At 32.2% G+C, this 24068-nt stretch overlaps 1 protein-coding gene across 4 annotated transcripts; it reads left to right on the top strand.

Annotated features, from left to right (window-relative positions):
* Positions 1-862: 862 nt before the first annotated feature.
* On the top strand, positions 863-22570 carry LOC108910075 (protein CLEC16A homolog). Of its 4 annotated transcripts, none has more exons than XM_018714575.1 (11): positions 863-1274; positions 2073-2212; positions 2268-2416; positions 2472-2701; positions 8075-8793; positions 9091-9430; positions 9706-9832; positions 12947-13085; positions 17000-17313; positions 19218-19675; positions 22312-22570. In XM_018714575.1, exons 1-11 carry the CDS (start codon positions 1063-1065, stop codon positions 22466-22468), a joined length of 2985 nt encoding a protein of 994 aa, XP_018570091.1. In that variant the 5' UTR covers positions 863-1062; the 3' UTR covers positions 22469-22570. The 4 variants fall into 4 exon arrangements, with proteins under 4 accessions (XP_018570091.1, XP_018570090.1, XP_018570089.1 ...); XM_018714574.1 differs by having other exon boundaries at positions 12947-13094; XM_018714573.1 differs by having other exon boundaries at positions 12947-13097.
* The last annotated feature ends 1498 nt before the right edge of the window (positions 22571-24068 follow it).

The following is a 24068-nucleotide window of genomic DNA, read 5'->3' as shown; positions in this document are numbered from 1 at the left end:
CCTTAGCAAAGCGCATCCCAGGCTGCATAGCCGCACTACCCTACCCAACCATACCACACATAAACATGACACTACCCCCGGGGTTTACACAGACGAGCCGGCGAAGCAAGAAGAGCGCCAGAAGAAAGGGCCCTAGCCGGCGGGGCCCAGCCAGGACAAAAGGAGGTCCCACAAAGCGCCTACACCGGCCGCATTTGCGGTCGGGGTAGACGACGGATGGGGCCCACCTACGAAGGCTGTCCAGGCCTACACGAGATGAGGCAGGATAAAGAGGGATAATCCCCCTCGATCCCAAATCATTGAGGCCAATTTCTAGCCATAGAATAATGGCGCGCGCTATACTAGATCTTCATCTAGTGCATCAGCGCTACAACGGCGACTTCTTAAACATTAATTTGGGTCATAAAACGGAAACAGAATTTGTATGCGCGGTCCTTCTATAATCTCCGTACTAAAGCAGTTCAAATAGACGTCATAGATTAAAATACACAAAAACGGACATGAAACAAGGAACAAGGTTTTTGAAAAAAACCTTGATGGTGAAATGGACTTTACAGCATATACTACATGGAGAAAGCACGGCATGTTAAAAAGTGTAGATGCCGTAGAGAGAATAGGCGATAGTTTGGATACGGTCTCTCTCTCTCTAATCGTACTGAGCAATCATAACCTATTCTAGATTCTAGAGAGCAGAGGGAGTTGCATTAGCCAATTACCTACCTATGCAAGAGAGAAAGATAGTTCCAAAACTTTCTATGTCTCTCTCTATCACTCGTCTACACCGTTGCCATAAGGGTTTTCCACCATGTACCTTATGCTCTAAGAATAGAAGGAATAATTTTGTTCTTGACATCTCGATCTTGACAGCTTGACAAATGTTTTGACGTTTAAATGTGACCATCAAATATTATACTGTTATGGGTGTAATAAATAAACGCAATAAAGAGTGAAAATAAAGTACAAAATCTCAGTCCCATAAAGTCAGTAAAGTATCATAGATACACAAACCGAATAGTAATTTTCAACAAAATGTTTATATTGCCCTGACAAAGAAAATAATTAATGCAAAAAATGTTCAGAAGTAGGAGTTGGTTTGCTGGTGGTTGGGGTCGTCCAAAAAATTTACATTCCTTAGAACATTTAAAGTACCTGTACAATGTTCTTTCTAGAAATCAGACAGTTTCTGAACATAATCGAGGACTATTGGTCGAATCATTGAGGTCAATAGCGGAAATATTGATTTGGGGAGATCAGAATGATTCTTCTGTTTTTGAGTAAGTTAAGTAATAACAATGACACCTTTAAAGTGGTTTCGTTAATCAAATATATGGGTGCATTGCAGAAATGTGCTGATCACAGTTAATTTCCAAAACATGAAGATGCTTAACAAAATACACAATTTTTAAAATAAATGTCCTAAAAAACCATCAATGGTTCCATTAGACATTCAATTTTTTATAAAAATTGTTCCTAATCTATCATTTTTATCAATTTAGTATTAAAGTTTCGTACTTCTCATATTGCACCAGTTCATAGTTCTTATAAAAGTCTATGCTCTAGTTGTACACTACTTTTCTCGTGTTATCAAAAATAAAAATAATTGTGCTTTTATATGGTTTTTATATTATTAATATTAATTACTCTTATTAGTCAGAACAAAAGAGATTAAAACCATTTGAGTCGTTAAAATGTTATTGAATTTCTGATATATTTTAATAATTCCATAGTCAGACAACTTTGTAAACAATGTATTTAATAATACACGGCTCTTGTATATGTACATAATTGTGTAAGACTATCATCATTGATGGAAAAAAGTTTATTTTATACATATTAATTTTGTTAACTTTATTTATAGTTTATTAGATATATTTAAACATGTCTACATTAACAAAAGGAACTACATTTACATTTTAATATATAATAGAGTATATTTTTTTAAATAGAAATGCCATATTTGAAAACAATAAGTGTTAAAAATTAATAAAATATCCCAAAAAAATTTTTAATTTGCTGTATTACTTATCGTCCAAATGTTTCTATTGTATACATTTTTAATAATAATTTTTTAGCTTTTTCCTTGAGAAGAACATGTTATCTTTTTTTCTTCGAATTATGAGACAAAGAAGTGGTGGATCTAGTTTCGTCTGTGTGCAGTTATTACAAACCCTCAATATATTATTTGAAAACATTAGAAATGAAACTTCTTTATGTAAGTTATACATAGGTCCAGAACCAGACAAATTTTATATGTTTTAAATTTCCAGATTATTTACTGTCCAATAATCACGTAAATTCCATAATAGTACACAAATTCGATTTTTCTGATGAAGAGGTGATGGCTTACTACATTTCATTCCTTAAAACTCTCAGTTTAAAGTTAAATGCTCATACGATACATTTCTTTTATAACGAAGTAAGTTACATAAAATAAATTTCTAATTCTGGTGTTTTATCTTCTATCTTTTCAGCATACAAATGACTTTCCATTATACACAGAAGCTATAAAGTTTTTTAACCATCCAGAATCTATGGTTAGGATAGCTGTTAGGACATTGACTTTAAATGTTTATAAAGTGGAAGATGCTAGCATGTTAGCTTTTATTAGAGATAGAACAGCCGCACCATATTTCTCTAATATTGTCTGGTTTATAGGCAAACATATCCAAGAGTTAGACACTTGTGTAAGAAATGATGCTGAGTAAGTGCTAGAAAGAGTTAACCGTAATAAAACATAATGTCTACTAGTGACAGGAGAACTCAAATGCGAAATCAAACACTACCCGATTCTTAAAAGTACCTACTTGCTGAAAGTACTCGAGTACTTTTAGTTCTCTACAATTGTCAGGGTACCTAGCAAATATCATGCGACTTGAGTTTTCTAGTGCGAGAAATATTGGACTGAATTTAAATTCCAACCAACATTTGAAACAAGTCATCCGTTTCTTCAAGTGAATGCTGTTTGATAAGTACCGAGAACTAAAGGTATTCAAATATTTTCCGCACTCGAGAACTCGCATTTCACATGATATCTGCTAGGTAGCCTGATAATTATCGACAACTAAAAGTATTCAAGTTCTTTCAGCAAGTATCCGAGAACAGCGAGTACTTTTAAGAATCGCGTAGTTCTCGATTATTCAATCGAGTTCTCCCATTACTACTTCCTACACAGTAAATAGTCTACATATCTTGGTATGACTTAGTGTATTTTAACTTTGTAAAATATCATTTGACATTATTTAAGTCATAATTTTCACAAGATATGCATGAAATTTTTAATTTGTATTTTGTCCTTTTTTAGTTTTTAATCATTTTATCCAAAGAAAATAAACACAAGTATTTTAAGTGTAGTTTGTGGAAGTTTACACATAATTATTTTACTAGCTCCCGTGAAGACAATGTACACTATGGTCTCTAGACATTTCAGCTTAAGATTCGTCGAGAGTGAGATGTTTGCATTAGCATTTCAGTAAGATTAAACCTAGGATAGACTGCTACTGTTGGCCTTTGTTGACACTGTCAATTTAGCATCATAATTTGACATGAAAATATATATAAAAAAATTACCTCTTTTTCAAAATTCAGGTTGACAAATCTACAATTTCAAAATAAAATTATTAACAACATTCATTTTTTACTGAAATTTTGAATAGACATTTTCCTTTGTCATAACATTTTTTGTGTAATTTTGTTTAAAAAATTTGCAGCAAAAAAAGAAAAGGACAGTTGTACTTCATATTGACACGTTATTGCACTGCGTATGATGTTATTTAGCAAGCATTGTTTCTTTTTTTTTTTTCACTAGAGACTTGTTTTACGAGATATTGCATCTTATTTTGTATAGACTTTTTCCTTTGTCATAACATTTTTTGTGTAATTTTGTTTAAAAAATTGCAGTAAGTAAAGAAAAGGACAGTTGTACTTCATATTGACATTTTATTGCAGTGTATGATGTTATTTAGCAAGCATTGTTTCTTTTAGTTTGTTTTTTTTTTTATTTTTTTCACTAGAGATTTGTTTTACGAGATATTGCATCTTATTGCCTGCAGTGATTTGTGGCATAATTTTCGTTTTTTTTTTCTTATTGGGTATTTTTTTTAGTATTTAAAATATATAGAATATAAATGCAAAGAGTAATTTGAAACACATCTGTCACCATTCACGAAAATAATCGCGGTTGCTTTTAATTTTCTTTTAACTATTATTTTCCTTCCCCAAACATTTTGGTCGAGCACCATTGAATTATATGATTTCTCAAATTCCCTTTTTTTAATGTAACCTTTGTTCTTGTTTATTCTAATTTTTACAGGTCAAGAGGTCTCTCCAACATCATGTTTATTGCATTCACAAGGTATGCTATAAATGCAATTTTTTGAATCTTGAACATTATTTGTGAGCGTATTTGACAAAAAAGTCCTTGTTACCCATCCTTAATTTTTTCAATAATACAGAAATACTCGTATGCAATTTTTATTGTGGATGTAATTTCCTTTTGTTGTCTAACAAAATTTGTTTTACTTTCAATATTCTCAAAAACTATTCATTGTTTGTTTAATACATTTTTTTATTTTTTACTAATAAAATATATTTTTTTAAATAATTTTTTAAAATTCATTATTAAAAATTTAATCTTTTGAAGAAATAAATTTGGCTCCATCGTACAAACATTTATTTACACTGTTCCTTATATAAATATGATTGTTCGAATTAAAATTTAGATATCTGTTATTGTGAGTTGGTTTCCTAAAGTATAGCTATTTTTTAATTAAAATATCTAGAAAGGTTAATGTATTATGGTTTTCTACTTCCAATGTAAATTTAATTGTTGGTTCCTTAGTATTAATATTATTTAGAAAAATATTTAATTTCTCGTTGGTAAAAAGCCAAATTGCAAAAATGTCTAATCAAATCAAATAATTTTCTTCAAAAAAAATCCATTGATAAAAATATTTAAAATTAATGACAATAAAAATCCCATTGATTCCGAAATCTTGTTGATAAAATTAATTGTTTAATTGAAAATATCTTGCTTTTATACATAACATTAGTAATTCCATCATGTGCGATATACAGACTGTTACAAATTTGCTTCTCACTTCAGGGATCTCGGAAACGGTAAGAGGTACGAAGTAGCTTAAATGGGTGAAAAGTTGCATAATCAAGGGGCCAATATTGTGCCTCTAAAAAATCAAGGCTGATATGATTGTTTTCGAAATATTTGAAAAAAAAACGAAATTTTTGAAATCCGATTTTGCTTCATTTCAGCCCTGTTNACTGGTCTTATCACTGTCTTGTACAGCCTTATCTTTGTTTGTCTAGAAACGTTTTTGTTTCTCAGTATTCTCTGCAACCCCGCTACACTTTTGTTTCCTAACATTATTCTGGCTTCGATTTCTTCCTCTATTTTCGGTCTTCTTCTAAATAAGGTGCCTAAATATGTGAAATGTTCAACTTCCTCAAATCTGTATGTTTTCCCTCTGTTTGTATTTACTTTCAGAAACTTGTATTTTTGATATTCTTCTTCCGATCATTCCATGTACTTAGTTTTTGTCTCATTAATATATAGTCCCCTTTTAACTGACTGCTCATCTATTCTCCTTATTACCTCTTTCAATTCTGCTTTATTTCTTGCTAACACTACAGGATCATCCGCAATTGCCAAACACTGATGTCTTTTATAGTAAATAAGGCCTGATCTATTAATCCTGCATCTCTTATGACTTTTTCTAGCACTAAACTAAATAACACTGCTGCTAATGGATCCCCTTGTCAGACGCCGTTTTTAACTTCGAACTCTTCCGTGCATCTATTGTTTACTTTTACTTTATTCTCTGTCTTTTTCAATGTTAGGTGTACCATGTTCCTTATCTAACATGATTAGTTTTCGAAATACATATTTTGAAAAAAAAAAACGAAATTTTGGAAATCCGTTTTTGTTTCATTTCAGCCTTATTTGAGGTGATATTGAAAAAAGAAGAACACTTTCTCATGGCCACTTTTTGCCCTCTATCGAATGGCATAATCAATTTTTATATGTAACATTTCATCTCTCCAGGACCATCATCAATTTCATTTTTTTTAAATACTACCCTAGCAATTTTATTAAATTTTTTGCAAGCCTTCATGATCCCCATTACTGTACTGCCTCAGCCCGAACCAGATTCAGACGTTTTGTCTCGAAAAATTCATCTTCAGTGTATTCGTTTCAAATTTATCTAAATATTTTATTTAGATTTCTTTGTTTATTGAATTATCGTATTCTGTAAGTGTCGTTACTCCCTGTGAAATCCATCTAGTTATTGAAACTATTTATTACCACCACGCGTTACAATAAAACATTTATTATTATTAACTATTACCATCACTTGGTCATACATAACTCAATAAGTTGTTGCGTCAAAATTAAAACATTTCAATTTTAATTTTATTATGACAAATTAATTCTTAGAGATGCATATGAACAACCAAAACGTCAACTGAATATTATTCTTTAAAAAATTTCAGTAAATGTTCAAAAACATTTTTGTTTTGGCAAAGATTGAAAATGAAGATCAGCGTAATATTATCAGAATTTATTATATCTGTAACCGCAACTGTGAGAGAGCATATCAGATGTATTTGTATGAAAATCCTGAAAAAAAAATAGATCACAATTTGTTTGAATTTTGAGCACTCGAGAGGCCTAGAAATAACTATGGGCACGGGGATAAAACTCTAATAATGTTTTATTTTAATGCATGGTGGTAATAGTTTAAGTAACTAGATGGATTTGACAGGGTGTAACAATACTTACAGTGTACGATAATTCAATAAACAAAGGAATTTAAATAAAAAATTTAGATTTTGGAACGAATACACTGAAGATTAATTTTTCGAGACAAAACGTCTGAATCTGGTTCGGGCTGAGGCAGTACAGTATTGGGGGTATTTAAAATCCAATTACCCAAAATTTCATTAATTTATGTCATTGCATGTTTTTTTTTATAGAGCCTCAAAGTCCCAAAAACTGAAAGAAAAAACAATACGAGTACCATTACATTTTAAAATTAGGTAATTATCTAACATAATTTTTATAACTCGGAAATAAATTTATTTTTTCTTGCTTCATCAAGGTTGCTGTGAAAAACAAATAATATTGTCAAATTGTATTTTATTGTTTTTACTCATTTCTAAAAGGTCTCTATATTTTCAAACTAAAATAAGAATTTTCAGTTTTTGGGAATTTGAGGCTCTATAAAAAAGCGCAATAAAATAAATTAATGAAATTTTGGATATTTCTATTTTAAATGGTACTGAATAATGCAGTGTTGTCAAATTTCTAATAAAAAAATCCCTAGTACGATTTTCCAAAAACATATCATTATTTAAAAAATCATAGCAAGCCACATGATAACATTATCTCCTTAGCAATACGCCCCATACGTATGTCTATGAACTCCCTACTCTGAAAAAAATTGACATTAAAATCGTCCCACCCTGTAAAATTCTACACTGATGTTCCGGATCAAATCTGTACACACTGTATATATAGCTTCAATTTGGCAATTGTCAAAACTAAACTAAAACCACAAACTTTCTGGCACATTTAATTCTATCATTAAAGTTCCATTATTCGAATGTAGCTAGCTTTAAATATAAATTTTAAATTCACAATATCTAAAATTAAATTTAGAGAACCAAATCCCTTTCCAAAGCCAATACATGGCAAACAAAAAAGTTTCTATCACATCCAAAGAAATTGCAATTTCTCGCAACCGAACGTCGAAATTTTACAGAAATGATCTAAAAAATTATATATTTGAACCATAAGTGTGCACTAAAAAATGTTGGAGAGGTGCTACAATCCTCATTTATAATTTTTTTTTAAACTAAATTTCACAAAAAATGCTGGTATGGGATTAAAATTGATGCAAAATTTCAACTAAATATATTTTAAAACGCAAAATTGTTAATACAAATCTTTTGTTTGACATGATGAAAGTCCTGTTATTAACAGCCAAAGAATCTCTTGTTAACAGTTTAACCTACTTTTTATAACACATTGTATACAATTTAAATTTGTCGTTTTTTTCAGTCACCAATCTCAAAATCGCCTGGCTGATCTAGTTGCAGAACACTTGGACCATTTGCACTACATCAACGACATCCTCTGTTTAAACATCACTGATCTAAACCACGTTCTGACTGATCACCTGCTACACAAATTGCTCATACCTTTGTACATATATTCTTTAACTTCGACACAAAGGCAGTCGTCTACCATTGACTCTGCTACCCAAAGCCTTAGCAGGATTTCCGTGACCCCTAGGGGGTCTGAAAATAACAGTCCCAAAGTCCATGACTTTTCCACCGGCAAAGTTTCCTGTGTTGTTGCCTTGTTTTTATTATCACAAGTGTTTTTAATATTGTCTCACTCGCCTTTAATCCAAACTCTATCTTGGATTATTTTGAAGACTGACAGGTCGGTCTTCGAGAAAGGCGTTGATAAACTGCTGGAGTATTACGAGAAAGAGAAGGAAGGAAAAAGTTTGGAAGATGAAGCAAGCACTCAAGCTCTCAGTGACGTTAGTTCAAGGGACAGTAGCAGTTCTAAAGAGAATATCTTGGATGAACAACCGAATATGAATATCACAGACGAAGAGAAACAAAGGCTGGCCACTACTCCGACCGAAGGGGCAGCTTCGATAGATCATCCATTCCTCGAGACGGTTTATACTGCTTTAGACTGTTCTGAGAATGATTATGCGGCCTTATTTGCTCTTAGTTTATTGTATGCGATGGCAAATAATCCAGGTAAGTGTACGGAATTATTTGAATAAAAAAAAAATGGATTAGGGTAGGTTCACCCGATCACAGCGGCTAGGCATTGTTCATAGGTTTATGAAACGTAGCGCAAAAAAGATTTAAGCAACGTGACAAGGCGACAATTCCTATTTACTAATTATTGACATCTTTTAATGTTTTTAAGAAAACACAACACAAAATAAAATATGAATTTTTTGCGTTACTTCTGGCACGCACTGTATACTGTATTGAATATTTTTCTATGTACAATTCAGTACTTTTATTGAAAAAATATTTTGTTTTTAGGTGTTACCTCAGATATTACAGAGCAAGTACTCAGGCCAAAGAAGTCGTTCATATCAAAATCAATGTCATCGTCGAAAGACGTCCGATACACGTACAATACATTTTTGATAGAAAAGATTCTAAATATCATAATACTGTCCTGTCAACCATCATGTAGAGTGAGACTGGTGACACTGGAGCTGGCCCTTAAACTTTTCGTGCAGCTAATTATGTGCGACGGGAAGAATATCCTACTAGAATCTCATAGGTCGACAATAGAAACTGCCAAGACTCAAAGTACGGCGTTGCTAAGGAATTTTTATAAAAGCGAAGAGATATTTTTAGATATGTTTGAACATGAGTGAGTATATGTACTCTTCTTATTTTTAGTCGGAGAATTATGGAACACTTTTGTGGGTGAAATATTGCAACACCCTGTATTTTTTATTTAAATTATTATATTTCAATTTTTCATTTACTGTAGATATTTGTCCTATAACAATTTTTTAGATATCAAACAATTATTTAAAAAAGAACAAAACTGCACGAAATCTATTAGCACACTTTTTTATATTTGAAAAATTATTTGTAAGTTTACCTAAAGAAAGTATTAAATTCTGCTAATACCACTTACAGATACTGTGATATGTCAAAGGGTTCTTTAAACGTAGAATGGCTGTGTATGGACAGTGCAATCTTGTTGCCGCCTACTGGAACTCCCATGACGGGAATTGACTTTACTAAAAGACTACCTTGTGGTGAGGTAAGGATGTAGGGTGGTCTTTAAATATATTCTGATAATAAATGGGATGATCCTTTGGATTTTAAGGTTTCTACTTATTTCTTAAATATCTACTCGTAGATATGTGGTGTTGAATTTTTTGTAAAATATTATGTCCACACAAATAGCTGAGAAGGTTGACTTAGACTAATGAAACTTTTCGTGCTTCCCTAAGAAGATATTGCAATGCGTTATTTAAAATGGGACCCGTGTATATCTGTTTATTTATGTGCACAATTTGAATGATTTTTTCTTTTGCATACAGGATTACAGCTTTTTAATTGGCCTATACAGGTAACTTTCTTATTTTAATAGTTACAAAAATGTGCAGAATTTTATGGCGATCACAGATTCGTTTTTAAATTTAGAAAATTGTGAATACTGTGAAAATTGGTTATAACGACATTGCCTTGTACGACATATTGGATATAACGACGGAATTTGGAAGTCCCGATTAAATCCCGTGGAAATACCATATTAAAAATATCATTTACTACGACATTTCAGATTTAGTGACTCGTTTTTATATACATTTACCATAGAATCTATCGGTTAGAACGATCAATAGTGATATACAGCCATAAAACCAATGCACTGCTCTTCCGCCTGCCCCGTCCGGCATCCACGCTTTGACACCAGTTAGTATGTTTGGGACAAATTACGACTTATCTACGCATACAGTTATATTATATGTATGAATTACCAATTTTTATCACGATGTCGAAGAGAAAAGTGTTAATAAAGAAGAAAAATCGCATATAAAATAGGGAGTCAAAAACGGAGAAACTAATGCAAGCAAGCAAAAGAATGTGGCCTGTCACACTACGATTTCAATAATTTGAAAGGATGGAAATAAAATAAAAGGCTTTTTTCACAAGTGAAGTCGTATGTTGTAGTACATATGTGTAGTATGAATGAGTGAAAAGATGTAAACTACCATATAACAACAAAGATAAAAAAAAAGTCGTGAAAAAAAGCCTAAAGTCTATTCGAAAACAATAATTAATTGAAAATGAAACGCACGAGATCTTTTGAACAAATAGTCCCTTAAGGTCATTATAACCGATTTTCACTGTAGTTCCGAAGATATTTGAAGAAAACGATTTTATGCTATTTCATTTTTTAGTCATATCACTTTTTTTTCAAAATTTTTGGACAAAAATGTGTAGTCTGATATTAAATGATGTGAGGAATCGATTTTTGGTGTCAGTATCTCTAAAAATGTTGAGATTGAATTTTTATCTCATTAGAAGAAAGAGTAAATTCTCTTTACAACGATGTATAATTTATGGGGTTTTCATAAATGAATAACCAAGATATTGAATATAATTATAATTTTAATAAAAAAGTCAAGTAGCCATCAGTGGCGGCTCGTGACATTGAGAAGAGGTGAAGCATATTATTCATTAATTGACTAAAAAGAAAAAAAAAAGCACCGCAGATGAAAATGTTCAAGGTCAAACGTCTTTAAATGAATCTGAAAATTTTTAGTTGCAATTGCAATATTTTCGAAAAACTGACGTTCGTGAGAAGGATTTTCATTTAGATTTTATAAAAAATAGAAATATTAGTTCGGCTTGTGGACTTCTGCGAACATTAACGCACACCATACTTGTATGTTCCAAAGAAGTTTTGTTATTACGACAGCCTTGCGTGACTTTTCCAAAATTGTTATATCACCCCTTATTCCACACGCCCGACTTTACATCCACAATTAAACATGGCATACAGAAAAATTTTTTTAAATAAACACTTCCACACAACCACTTACACTCCGAATACTATTCATTCCGAAACTTCCGAACGTACACATTGTCTTTTGACTTTTTTCAATATCGAGAGAATAAGGCACAGGTCTCTCGCAATTTAAAAAAATCCTTTTTGTCTTCAATTTTCCTCCTGGAAAATTACGTTTCCAATAAAATACATACTGGATCATACATAGAAAACATTTCTACAATTATTATACAAACAAATATTAACTAAGAACAGATATAATCGTGCACTGGGCGACGTGTATCCTATAAACTGTTTAAAGGGAGGCGATGGGCAATGCTGTGATACTGATGACAATGCTGAATGATGTTTCAATATCTGCGTCACTCATTTCCCCACGCCGTAATTTTCTCCTATGTTGGCCGTGTCGTTGCCATGACAACCTCCGTAAACAACGCTTCGAAGAGAAGCGGAATTCAGACTGTTTCGATCTGCGTCACTTGCGTATACTAAACTTTGTACGGTGCGAGGTTAATGTTCGGGCTCATGAAGGCAATGTTTTTTTAGAAGGCGTTCACCGCACAACTATTATGTTTATTTCTGCTTATTAAACAAACAAACACAATACATTTTCAATATTGAATTATACCTAAATTATAAAAATTATATAAAATTAAAAATAATTTTAAATTGCACAACCAAACGGAAATTTTAGGTGAAGCGGTGCGTCACTTGCGTTACCTGACGAGCCGCCACTGGTAGCCATGTGAAACATTTGAATATTTTCTATAAATTAATTTAATATTTCTTATTTTTAATACTTTTTAACTCGGAATTTTCTAAATTTAAACATGGATCTGTGATCGCCATAAAGTTCTGCACATTTTTGCCCATTTAACCATTTCTGTAATTCTTAAAATAAGAAAGTTACCTATATAGGCCAATTAAAAAGTTGTAACCCTGTTTAGTGGTCTTCTAAAATGTACTTGCTAAATTATTACGATAATCCAGTTGGTAATCTATAATCTTCTGTAAATTTTTTTTGGATTTTTTTTTAAATCTGACAGCATCAGCATAGTTTTTGTCAAAAAGTGATTTTTAAATAATCACTCAGAAAATACCGTCGGCAGGCCATGGATGCTGCTCGAGTGCCCCCAAAGAAATTTAGGGGAGTGTTCTGGTTTTTAAAGGCCACAGTGTATGTTCATACAAATTTTTTGTGATAAAATCTAAAAAACCGCCTCCTTTATTATCATAACATACTTAAAGACCACCCTGTATACCCCCTTTCATATTAAACATTTTTTTTTATTTTAAAATTAGTTATTATAAATTATCAAATAATACGTCAAGTTATAGAGTTCGTAATGACTTTTGCAGGTAGAACGTGCGAGAAGGGCGATTCGAGTATTTTTTCTCGTAAGGAATCTGGTGCTGACACTGAACGGTGAAGTAGAGAACCAGTTACCGCTCACAAATCCTCAGAGCTGCGTGCAGATCGACCAGGCTTTGGACCTGAGTATATCTCGTTGTGTGTCAAAGCCACTTGATTTAAACAATCACTAGTATTTTATTCACTGGCGTTGTTAACTTGTTACGTTGCTTATTATATGTTCCGTTTTTATTTTGGCTTTGTTTTACTGCTTGGTGGTGGGAAATGGTGCCTGGTAGCCTCATTACTTGGTAAAAAAGGTGTTTTATTAACACTTTTTAAAACTTACATGAATAATTATTAGTAATTAATTACTTTATGTAATGAGTTTACTAACGGGGTTTATAAATAGAGTTTGATATTTATGTGTGAAATCAATCACATTAGTAAGAAACTGAAATATTTAAAAATAATTTAACCATGTTACATATACAATTAAAATTAGGTATATTTTTCATTATCGGCTATAAACATTGTCGAGTAATAAAATTACCCAGTATGGTAACTGTAAGAGTCGATTTCTTTTATTATGCATTTGAGTCTCAATGTCTCTGTGATGGGTTTAATAAACCTATTAATTTGATAGATGATTTAAACTTTTTTTAATTTCTTTAGATGTAGCAACCTGTTTTAACAGGTGAGTGGAGGTATCAAACACTATTTATACATATTGTTTTGCATAGCTTTTTGTTGGTGGTGTTGGTTTTTTTAATTAATGTTTTGCTCTTTGTGGGAAAAGAATACAGACTGCGTAACTGTTTAATTTCTAAGTATAGGAACGTTGAATAAATTCTCGCTGCTTTCCAACAGATGGCGTTACCAGAACTGCAAGCCTGTATAGTAGGATCATATTCGATGCAAAGTAGAGCAAAAAGTTGTCAGTCTTTTTATAAAGGAAAATTGTGTCATCATTTTTAGGAGGTGTAAGATGAATCATTTCAAATTTGAAATGAAATTAAATGTAAAATCTGAAACACCACTGCATACGCACTGTGTTCTGGTAGTAGCTGTAGTCGCTCAGGTGCATCGAGTGTACGAAGGGGTCGGTTATACGTCAAATACTAACCTGGCGAGCCTGTTCGTAAATCAGAGAGCGCCTCCAAAAAACAAGTAAACAACAGTGGCACGTACAGAGGTCAAATGTAGTACATATGTGGAATTAAAAAAACAAATTGGATTTATAATAAATTACATTTAAAATAAATAGTTTATGAGAATAAAGGAATTTTTGTAAGAACATGGGTGCCAGACGTGAACTGATCCCTTCGTCCCTTCATAAAGTATAAAGAAATTATTCAATTTCTAAAACCCTTAAAAGCGTATGACACTGGATCTCTTGACAGGCAATGATTTATTACTTTGCATCGAATATGATCCTACTATAGTTTACGAACAACGCACCAATAAAGAAGTAGGTATTATAAGCAAGTTTGAAATTAAGTGTATGTTATTTCATCGAAGTGAAAACTACTTTTTTTATTGTGCTAAACATGACAAATTTCATGCCTAAAAAAAATTGAAGGAAATTTTCCTGCACTACTTTATTCAAAAGAAATCTGCAGTTAGAGCATACAAAACTCTTGTTGCGACTTACGGCGACCATGCTCTGCCGCAAACAACATGCAGAGATAGGTTTAGAGTTTAGACGCTTAAAAAATAATGTTGAAGATAAAGAACACTTTGGCACCACCGAAACAGTTTGAAGATGAGGCATTACTTCATGAAGACAATAAATTAATTTGCAAAATCATTATGAGTAGATCACACAACAGTTTCAAAATCTTTCAAAGCATTAAGATTTATTCAAAGGCAAGGATATTGGATGCTGTACAAGTTGTAGTCAAGAGACGTCGACCAGCGTCTGCACGTGTGAACAGCTGCGTCAATGGCAGAAAAGGAAATACATCACATTGTAACTGGCAATGAATAATGGATGCGCTCTGATAATCCTAAAGGTGTGGTATCGGTGGTGCGTCTGGCAACTGTGACTTGTGACTGCCACTGGGTGCGAATTATTGATTTCATGCATGTTAGATGTACGTGGTAACGGTGAGGCTTTCCAGCCACGAACACTGGCGATCGAATCGCAGCGTCGACGACTCGACTGCCTATGGGACCAGTCTATCTGCAATAGGAATGGAGAAATGGTGCGTTTTTCTGCACATAAAGATGAAATAATATTAGAACTTCAAACATATTCCTCCCTTTTTAATTATGAAATATTCCCCAAACAAAATTAAACAGTTTAGGGTTTAATGGGAAAAATTACCAAAGTTTTCTTTCATCTTTCAAATGATCATTAATAAGGAGATTGAAATATCCTTCTTTCTTACTTTTTTTGTATATATCATCGGCGTCACACCTCTTCTAAAATAAGGATAGTTTTAACAACTATTCTACATAATCTTCTAATAAAATCAGATATATAAGATCTTCCTTTCATTTTCCCTAATTAAAAAAAATTATAAAAGAATGAGACATTAACGACCAGATATAAACTAAGATGTGAGTCGTGCTTTTCTAGACGCCCCACTGTAAACATTCACCCCGTGCGACAAGCAGTTACACCCAGTCGCAGCAGCCTGACGCACCACCGAAACCACAGCTTAAGCATACAAAATCGTTATGCAAGCCCAACTATCTGTCTACAACTTCGGCAAAACTGAATATCCATGGCTGCTAGCTTCTACTCTGCATTTGGTAGGATCAACTAGGTGTAGTTTATTATGAGCTACTCGTACTGAATGAAACCATCACGGGAGATCGCTATCGACTACAATTAATGTGTTTGAGCCGAACATTGAAGGAAAAATGGCTGCTGTACGATTAAAGACATAACAAAGTGATTTTGAAACCTACTTGGGAACGGGAAATGGGAAGTCCTACTCCACACGCCATATTCAGCAGACATTGCCCCTTCCGATTATCACTTGTTCCAATCGATGGAACATGGCCTGGCTGAGCAGCACTTCTATTATTATGTAGTTTTTTCGACATGGAATTGAAATGCTGCCAGAAAGATGGAAAAAGTAGTGGCTATCGATGGACAATACTTTCAGTGACATGTTTTTTACTAATTTTTTAGGTAAAGCATTAACTTTCTCTAAAAAAACAGCGAGAACTTATTCAACATTCCAAAATTCCATTCCATATACAGAAATTTAATTTTCAAACGGGTCATATGACGGATCATATTTTAAAATGTTGTTGACTATGAAGTGTACTTTATATTAAAATACTGTAGCTAACTTATTCAAACGGAATATCCAATATATTTTTAGATAATCCAGAATCTACATAGTGTCTTTTATAACAATATACAGGGTGGGCCATTAGTGTGAGAAAGTAAAATAACTCCCTTGTTACTCATAATACAGAAAAATAGTTTATATAAAAGTTATACAGAATCAAGAAACCTAAACTACTCTTGTAAGGATTTTTATATACAGTGGCTTAGTTTTAAGAATGAACTTCTTGTGTACATTTTTTTTTCTAAAATATTTCAAATTAGATTCATTATTATGTATGTTCGGGCACTAAAAGCTGTACAAATCTATGTTCTTCCTACATGTTGCCAGGATGTACCATTTTTGAGATACCTTATTGCAAAAAAATATCAAGTCATCCACGAATAAATAAAATTTTGTTGGTGAAATAAACCATATTTTTTATTCTTAAAAAAGAAGCATCATTAGACACTGTTTATAGAAACTTTTTTTTAGTTATTTGTCGTTAAAATTTGGCCAATCATTTTAGTTATTCCCTTAAATAAAAATACAATCATTTTGTGTATTTTTCATCTGTTAACAATTTAAAATACACAAATAATTGAGTAAGAAGCATTTTTAAGTTCATACATTATTTGTAGGTTGTGCAATAAATCCGTCAATTCTTTAATTCTACTACAGTGATAGTATTTGCACTAAAATTACTAGTGATTGGTTGAAGTCAGTGGCAATTAAACCAAACAATACCCCTCATGAAAATGTTTCTTTTTGCAGACAATTCGGACTTGATCGCTTGTACCGTTCTCTGGAAGGACGGCACAAAAATGAGAAGGTTTTTGGTGATCGACATTCTTCAGCTTATTTTGGTTGAACCAGACACAAAACGACTAGGCTGGGGTGTGGCGAAATTAGTAGGGTTCCTGCAAGATATCGAAGTGACTGGGGATAAGGACGATTCACGATGTTTGCATATTACCATCCACAGGCCGATATCCGGAGCAACGACTAACAGAGTACCGTTACTTAACGCAAAATTCATATTCGACGATAATATTAGGTGTATGGCAGCAAAGCAGAGACTGACGAAGGTAAGATCTGTGTTTTAGGTAAATATTTGTAAAATGATTCATGTTATGTGTATTTGAACCATTGTCTGGTAATTAACAGATCGTTAAATATATTTTTACCGTTTCAAGGAAAGCATTTAGAACGATTCCAAGGAATCTGTTGCTACTTTGCAAAAGTAACTTAGTGTATTCACATTATTGGTTGCTGTAAGTTTTAATTTAATTATACAAAATTTGCTTATTAAATATAAATTATCTTTCCAGTAGAATTTCATTTATGTGTAATGAAATATTTTATATTAAGTACTAGATAAAGTGTACCAGTAGAGTAAAGCACAAATTCAAAATAGAAATAGGTAGCTTTTTTTGGGGAAAAGAGCTACCTATACACTACGTACTACACGTTAATTTTTTAATTTTCCAATTTTTTTTATAATTTTATTTATATACAGTATAGCCCTTTAAGAACAAAGACATCTCTCTTTTTTTTTTTACTGAAGCAATTACAATGATTGACAGTCCATTGCCTGCTGTGATATTCTTTAGTAGTGATTTTTTAGAAAATTAATTTAGAGATTATTTTATTAAAAATTTGGTTACATAGCCTTAATTCGCACTAATTAAAACTCCTATATCTCAAATTGTATTAATTTGTAATGCAGAGTAATTTTTCCATACACACTTAAAATTTTCAATTTATTGTTTAAAAATCTAGGAGGCTTTGGAAGTGATGAAAAATTTGCCATTTATTGATCCCGCTGATTATGACTGGTAAATAGAAGGGTCGCTATATACATAATTTTCATAATTTTGGGCTGAACCTGATATTTTCATGATGTAGACTCATCAATGGACTTCATTATTTGCCAATTATAATTACCAGTGCAACAATTTTTTTAACTTCAGATATTTCTAAAATGTTTTCAGGATTTTTAAACTGAAACAAAAACTTACAAACTTGAAATTCTAAACATTATTCTGCATTATAAGTTGATGAAATTCTGGATATAGAGGTTTTACTTGATACTGAATAAGTCTACATAGCCTGATTTTTAATTAAATAATTCCTAAAGTGATTTTCTCAAAAATCTAAAAAAATTGCAGTAGGCCTTAGATTGCCAACTAGATCATTGAAATTTGTTGAGCAAATCATCCAGAAGGCTATAATATATCTAAAAAAGAACTCACTACAATCATGCGCCTCAGACAAAATTTAGACGGTTCTGGTTTTTGTGTGCCATACTGTATAAGGTGTGAATGACGTAGAAGCTGTGACATCATCAGAGATTTTTTGAATTGGATAGTAATCGTTTTTATACTATTTTGAACAGCTCTCTTAAAGAGTTTTCCGATGAATCTACATTTTTCCCACATTATTTTCTTAATTTTTTTTAATTCTTATGTACAAAAAAGGAAAACTTAACTTGTAGTTTGAAATGAAGTACAAAAGTAATGTTCCAAGAAAAATGCCCTTATTAAATATTAAAACATCACTTTCCCAATGAACGGATCAGACCTGAAGGACCAAGTGCTTAGCCTCCTAGATCACCTGATCTTATCCAATTGATTTTTGACTCTGATGCTAGTTGAGAAATTCAGTGTATTTCATTGATGCTAGTTGAAAAATTCAGTGTATTTCATACTATTTGATAATGAAGATGTTATTATTCGTATTTATCAACATTTGCAAATGTGTATCAAACTAAAAGAAATAATTAACAATTATTCCAAAATGAAGTTACTAAGAAGTTTATTTATGGACATATTGGACTTTGTCATTTCATTTCAAATCATAGCCTCATGAAGTGCTTATTGTTTAAAAAATACATTATTTTCAGTAAGGCTGTAACGCCCATTTTTTATTGATTTTCGTTTTACTTTTAGTTATTTATTATTGATATTATGATAATTTTACCCTATTTTAGGGAAGGATAAAAGCTCGTCAAAAGAAAATGCAGCACATCGCCCGCCTACTTGAAATCCCCGGCCAATCGGGACCCCCCAGCCCGGCATTTGCCGGTCAGGGCTTGTACGGTCCGAGGTCTGCAGGTCGGGGCACCAGAGAGAACCGACCTCTGTTTAACGTGTCCCGAGGACCGGGTTTTGCGGCTCCCAGGAGGGAAAGCTCGCCAGGGGTCGTGCACAGAGCGGACGATTCCCGAAGACTCCGTGAAGGTGAGAGCCCAAATCGTATTTCTAACCTAAAAAAAGAAAACGGTAGAAAAGACAACCGTTCGAGAGATAGCTCGTCAAATAGAGTTAGATCGAGGGAAGGGTCTCCACGTATGCCAAGACCGAGGTCAGAAGAGATACCTTTGGAACTAATCAAAAAAGCACCTAATTCGGTTATAGATATGGCACCGAAAATTACTATTTTGCCAAGGTAATCAGAAGTCTGTTATATTTTATCTGTCTGAATGAAATCTCTACTGAATTTGTTTGGTCATGATGGAAGTAATTGTATTAAACTTTTAGACATTGTCAAATGTTCCGGAACACCTGTTATAAAAATAGTTTCAAACTTTCCTAAAACATTTATTATATTATACAGTGTAGGAAAATACCGATGGTCTATCAGAAGTTACGTGAGAGCGATAAAGTAAGCTATAGAAATCCATGTGATAGACAAGGATGGCTATAATGAAGGCGTCTAATAGTCAACACCCATTTCACCCTTCCACAAATAAGATTCACTTCTTATTTGTGGAAGGGCGAAATGGGCGTTGACTATTAGACGCTTTCATTATAGCCATCCTTGTCTATCACATGGATTTCTATGGCTTACTTTATCGCTCTCACGTAGCTTCTGATAGACCATCGGTACTTTCCTACACTGTATATAAATATTTTTAATATACGGGATACAATATTCTACAGGTCATTTAGTGGTTATTTGATCCCCATGGAATCTATTCGTATTCTTTATCTTTTAATTTTGTGTGTGTAACTGGATGGTATTCATTGGATTATAAATTACACTATTTATATGCTTTATTGACTAGTTTTAAGCTACTTTTTTATAAAAAAGAATATACAGTGTGTATGAACCAGGAGATGATGTTATCGATGATTGGTTTAAATGGCAACAATAGTTTTTTGTATTTTTTTTTTGAAGGCCGTATAAAATTATATGTCACTAAATTTCATATATCTGTTCATAGTTACTGCCAATATACAGCAAGTTGAAGATTATTGTACCATTTATGTAATTTTTTTAAATGTGTGTTAATTAATTTGTTTCAGTTTAGTATTTTGGAATGAACGGTAGTTAATTGAAATTGGAATTAACATTTTTTAAAATTACAGGAATTGTAACCTGAGGGGTTATTTTTTTATTTAACCACCTACCATTATGACCAGTATCATAACGATATTGCAAAAGAATTTACCATTTACTTCTCGAAAGGGAGTTTATAATTATAATTACACTTTAATTAATATGTGGGAACTTAGAAATGTTGTACGTTCAGAGAATGAATTTCAGGCACTTACCATCCATTACTTACGTAGAATGTAATCCAGTGACTGGCTGTACAAGGTGACAATGAAATTGGAAGAACAAAAAGAAACACCAAAACCTTCTAGGAAGGGTTTTAATAACAATAAAAACAACAAACAAACAAACAAACAAAATAATGACACAACAGGCTCAAACAACATTATTAATTAATTAATTTACACTCGACAGCATACCGAAATTCAGGGAATGCTAGATCCATAGCAAAATTTGGATAGACTTCATCCATTATTAAATTAACCCGAGACTCTAAAACTAAGTACACTGCTCAATGTGGAACCCAAGGAGAAACTGCCTTTTTTCAGAGATTGTATGGATAATTTTGAGACTAAACTTACAAATAACCCTACACCTTTCTCTTGTGACTCCGTATAGCAATACGGGATGGATTAGTCAATCTCGTTTAATCTATTCTTATAGCTTGGAAAATCCGCCTAAAAACCAGCTATTTGATCTATTATTATTTTTTTCCTCATCGCTTCCTAACAACTTATTTAAATATCTTGTAATTCCTACGTCCTTTCAAATTAATTTCGCGCGTTATTAGAAATATCGATTTTTTCCTTGATACCAGATGCTTAACACATCGCCCCGACGGTCTAAGTGAACTTGTTCAAAAGCATTGCTAAATTTCATGAGGCCTTCCCCGAAGGACGGCTTTGTGGCGACGCTGAACCTACTTGAAAACTCTTAATTTTTCAATAATTCGTGTTGAGCGAAATATTTTACTGTCTGAGTTGGCCCATCTGTTCCAAGAATTAACAAATAAATTACCACGCGTCCCAGCTTTTGTTACGAAATTATAAAAAAAATCTTTAAGTAAGAACGATTTGGAATAAATATTTCAAATTTGGTAGTGATGTATAACTTTATACACCCCCAAAAAAAAGCACACAAAAAGCTAGGGTTGCCATTAAAAAAATCCTTAATGTCATATCTCCTGGTTGGGACACCCTGCAGCTTATAATACCAATCCAAGTGTCTCGGCATTTTTTTCTAAACAATTTTGTCTTTGATTACTGAATTTATTCCAATTTAGTGACTCCCACTATATCTCGGTTTTAGTGGTGATTTACATTGACTATGTCTGAAAATATCAAATATTTATTTTCATCATGACTTATACGACTATGGCCTTTGATTATCATTATAATAAAACTTGAAATATTTTTTATACCTTATATTTTCATTTTGAATGTTGTATAGATGTTTTCCGTAATTAATTTCGATATTATAACTGCTTTCTGAAAATCTCCTCCAAGCATGTTCTTTTTTTGGGTTACTGAATGAGAATCCTATTAGATTTTGTAATATTAAGGTCAATGACTTCTTTGATTCTTTAGTACATAATTATTGCACAACTTTGTACAAAATTAAATATAAGACAGTGACATACATTTACTACTATTTTTTATTAATTTATACTTTTTGACAATTTGAAACATCGAAAGAATAATTAATTATTTTTTTGTCTCCCATTGATTTTGTTCCTTTTATTTAAGACCACAAACACCAAGAACTGTGATTGAACCCGAACCTTCGACATCCAGCGAAAATGCGATAGCGAAAGATTTAAATATGTCAGTTGCGACAACAGTATCCGAGGAAACCTCTTTTATAGCAGAACAACTTAACAAGGACGACATAGAAACTGTTTAGTTTCTTTAGTTAGGAGTTATTTAATTGTATTTATTATTCGCTAAGAGGCTTTGTTAAGGATGTAAAGATCAAATTTATTATTAAATAAAAAGTACCCATCGAGCAATTTTTCATTGCCACAATAATAAATTATAATAATAATAATAATTAAATTATAAAATTGGTATCATGATTGGTATGTACCTTATAACAGAAACAAGAAAAACTTTAAAAAAATAAGGCGAAGTTTAGTTTTGCATGATTTTTTTTTTAAATAGGAAATAATTTGAACGATAAATGTCGAGTACGATATTTATTTTTATTTTTTTTTTTGGAAATACAGCTTCCTCTGAAGCGCACTGCTACAAATAAAATGTAGTGTAGTAGAATGGTTTCGAAAGGTAACACGCGGTAAAGAAAATATGAGCTTTTTAAACATTTGAGGTAAGTATACGAGCATATCTTTGTGTAATAATAATTTAAACAAAAACAATAAAGCATGTTTTTCGCTACTCACCAGAAGACTTTCTACAAAAAATCTTAAATCCAATCGAGTTAGTTATTTTTTTAGTTAAAACAAAGATGAACTTATCATATAGTTGAATAAATTTGCAGTACATAATTATAAGAAATCCATAGGCATTTTTGGTTATAAATATACTTTTAAATTCGATGCCATCAAATGTTCAAAGAAATCGTCGGAATAGAAACCCTTCAAAAAGTTTTAAATTTCTATGCTTAATATATTTTTAAGACTATTAATAACAAAATTGCATCTAAAGCCAACAAGTAGTTTAGAGTTATTGCCTATTTATACAGGGTGTCCCATTTTAATCGATCACCCCGAATAACTTTGCAGCATGACCTCCAATTGAAAAAGGTTGATTAATTTTTTTGGCAAATTCCGTACAAACTACTGTGGTCATGATTTATGGTCTAATTGTGACTGACCTTGAGTCCCGAGGCAAATTTAGGGGGTATTTAAGGGTTAACTTTCGATTTAGTTCTATCCAAAGATGGAAAAAGCAAAAAATATCACTTTTAGTTTATGACAAATACCTTTAGAGATATTTGTCTAATAATTATTATACAGGATGTTCCTTAATTCGACTGCCAAACGTCTATTCCTTGGTTAAAACTAACACAAAAAGTTCGAAATAACCATGGGCCTTCTTGAGAGAGCTCTATAGCAAATAGGCAACCAGCAATACACCTTTATAGATTTTATTACACAGTTTGTCTAACTCAAATAACAGACTTTCCTCCATTCTAATGCAAATTTTCTATAAAATGGAGTTGGTTTGAAACTTAAATTACTTTTTGTTTTAAAGAAATTTGTAATTTGCCGCTTTTGAACAAGCAGCATCTGTTATTTGTGCAATAATTCATATTTAGACAAACTATGTAGGTAATAGAATCTATAACAATGTATTGCTGGTTGCCTATTTGCCATAGATACACCTAATAATTTGAAGAAGACCTATTATTAAAAATGTATGTTTTTAAATACTTTTAAACCAACTTAAAGATGAGTACCAAATTTGGTACACACATTTTTGGTTATTGATGACTCATATGGGGTTCCATGTAACCTATTTTTGTCACCTTCTATAAATATGGA

Source organism: Anoplophora glabripennis, unplaced genomic scaffold (assembly GCF_000390285.2).
Source record: "Anoplophora glabripennis isolate ALB-LARVAE unplaced genomic scaffold, Agla_2.0 scaffold352, whole genome shotgun sequence".
Classification (NCBI taxonomy): Eukaryota; Metazoa; Arthropoda; class Insecta; order Coleoptera; family Cerambycidae; genus Anoplophora; species Anoplophora glabripennis.
Note: the sequence above shows the minus strand (reverse complement) of the source record. Positions and strands in the feature narration are given on the sequence as shown.

What these genes read in the sequence shown, in the direction of transcription:
- LOC108910075 (XM_018714573.1), top strand. Translation starts at nt 1,063, where the DNA reads ATGCAAAAAATGTTCAGAAGTAGGAGTTGGTTTGCTGGTGGTTGGGGT. An exon ending in TAGAAATGAAACTTCTTTAT is followed by an intron (nt 2,213 to 2,267) that starts GTAAGTTATACA and finishes TTAAATTTCCAG; the next exon opens with ATTATTTACTGTCCAATAAT. An exon ending in TGTGTAAGAAATGATGCTGA is followed by an intron (nt 2,702 to 8,074) that starts GTAAGTGCTAGA and finishes CGTTTTTTTCAG; the next exon opens with TCACCAATCTCAAAATCGCC.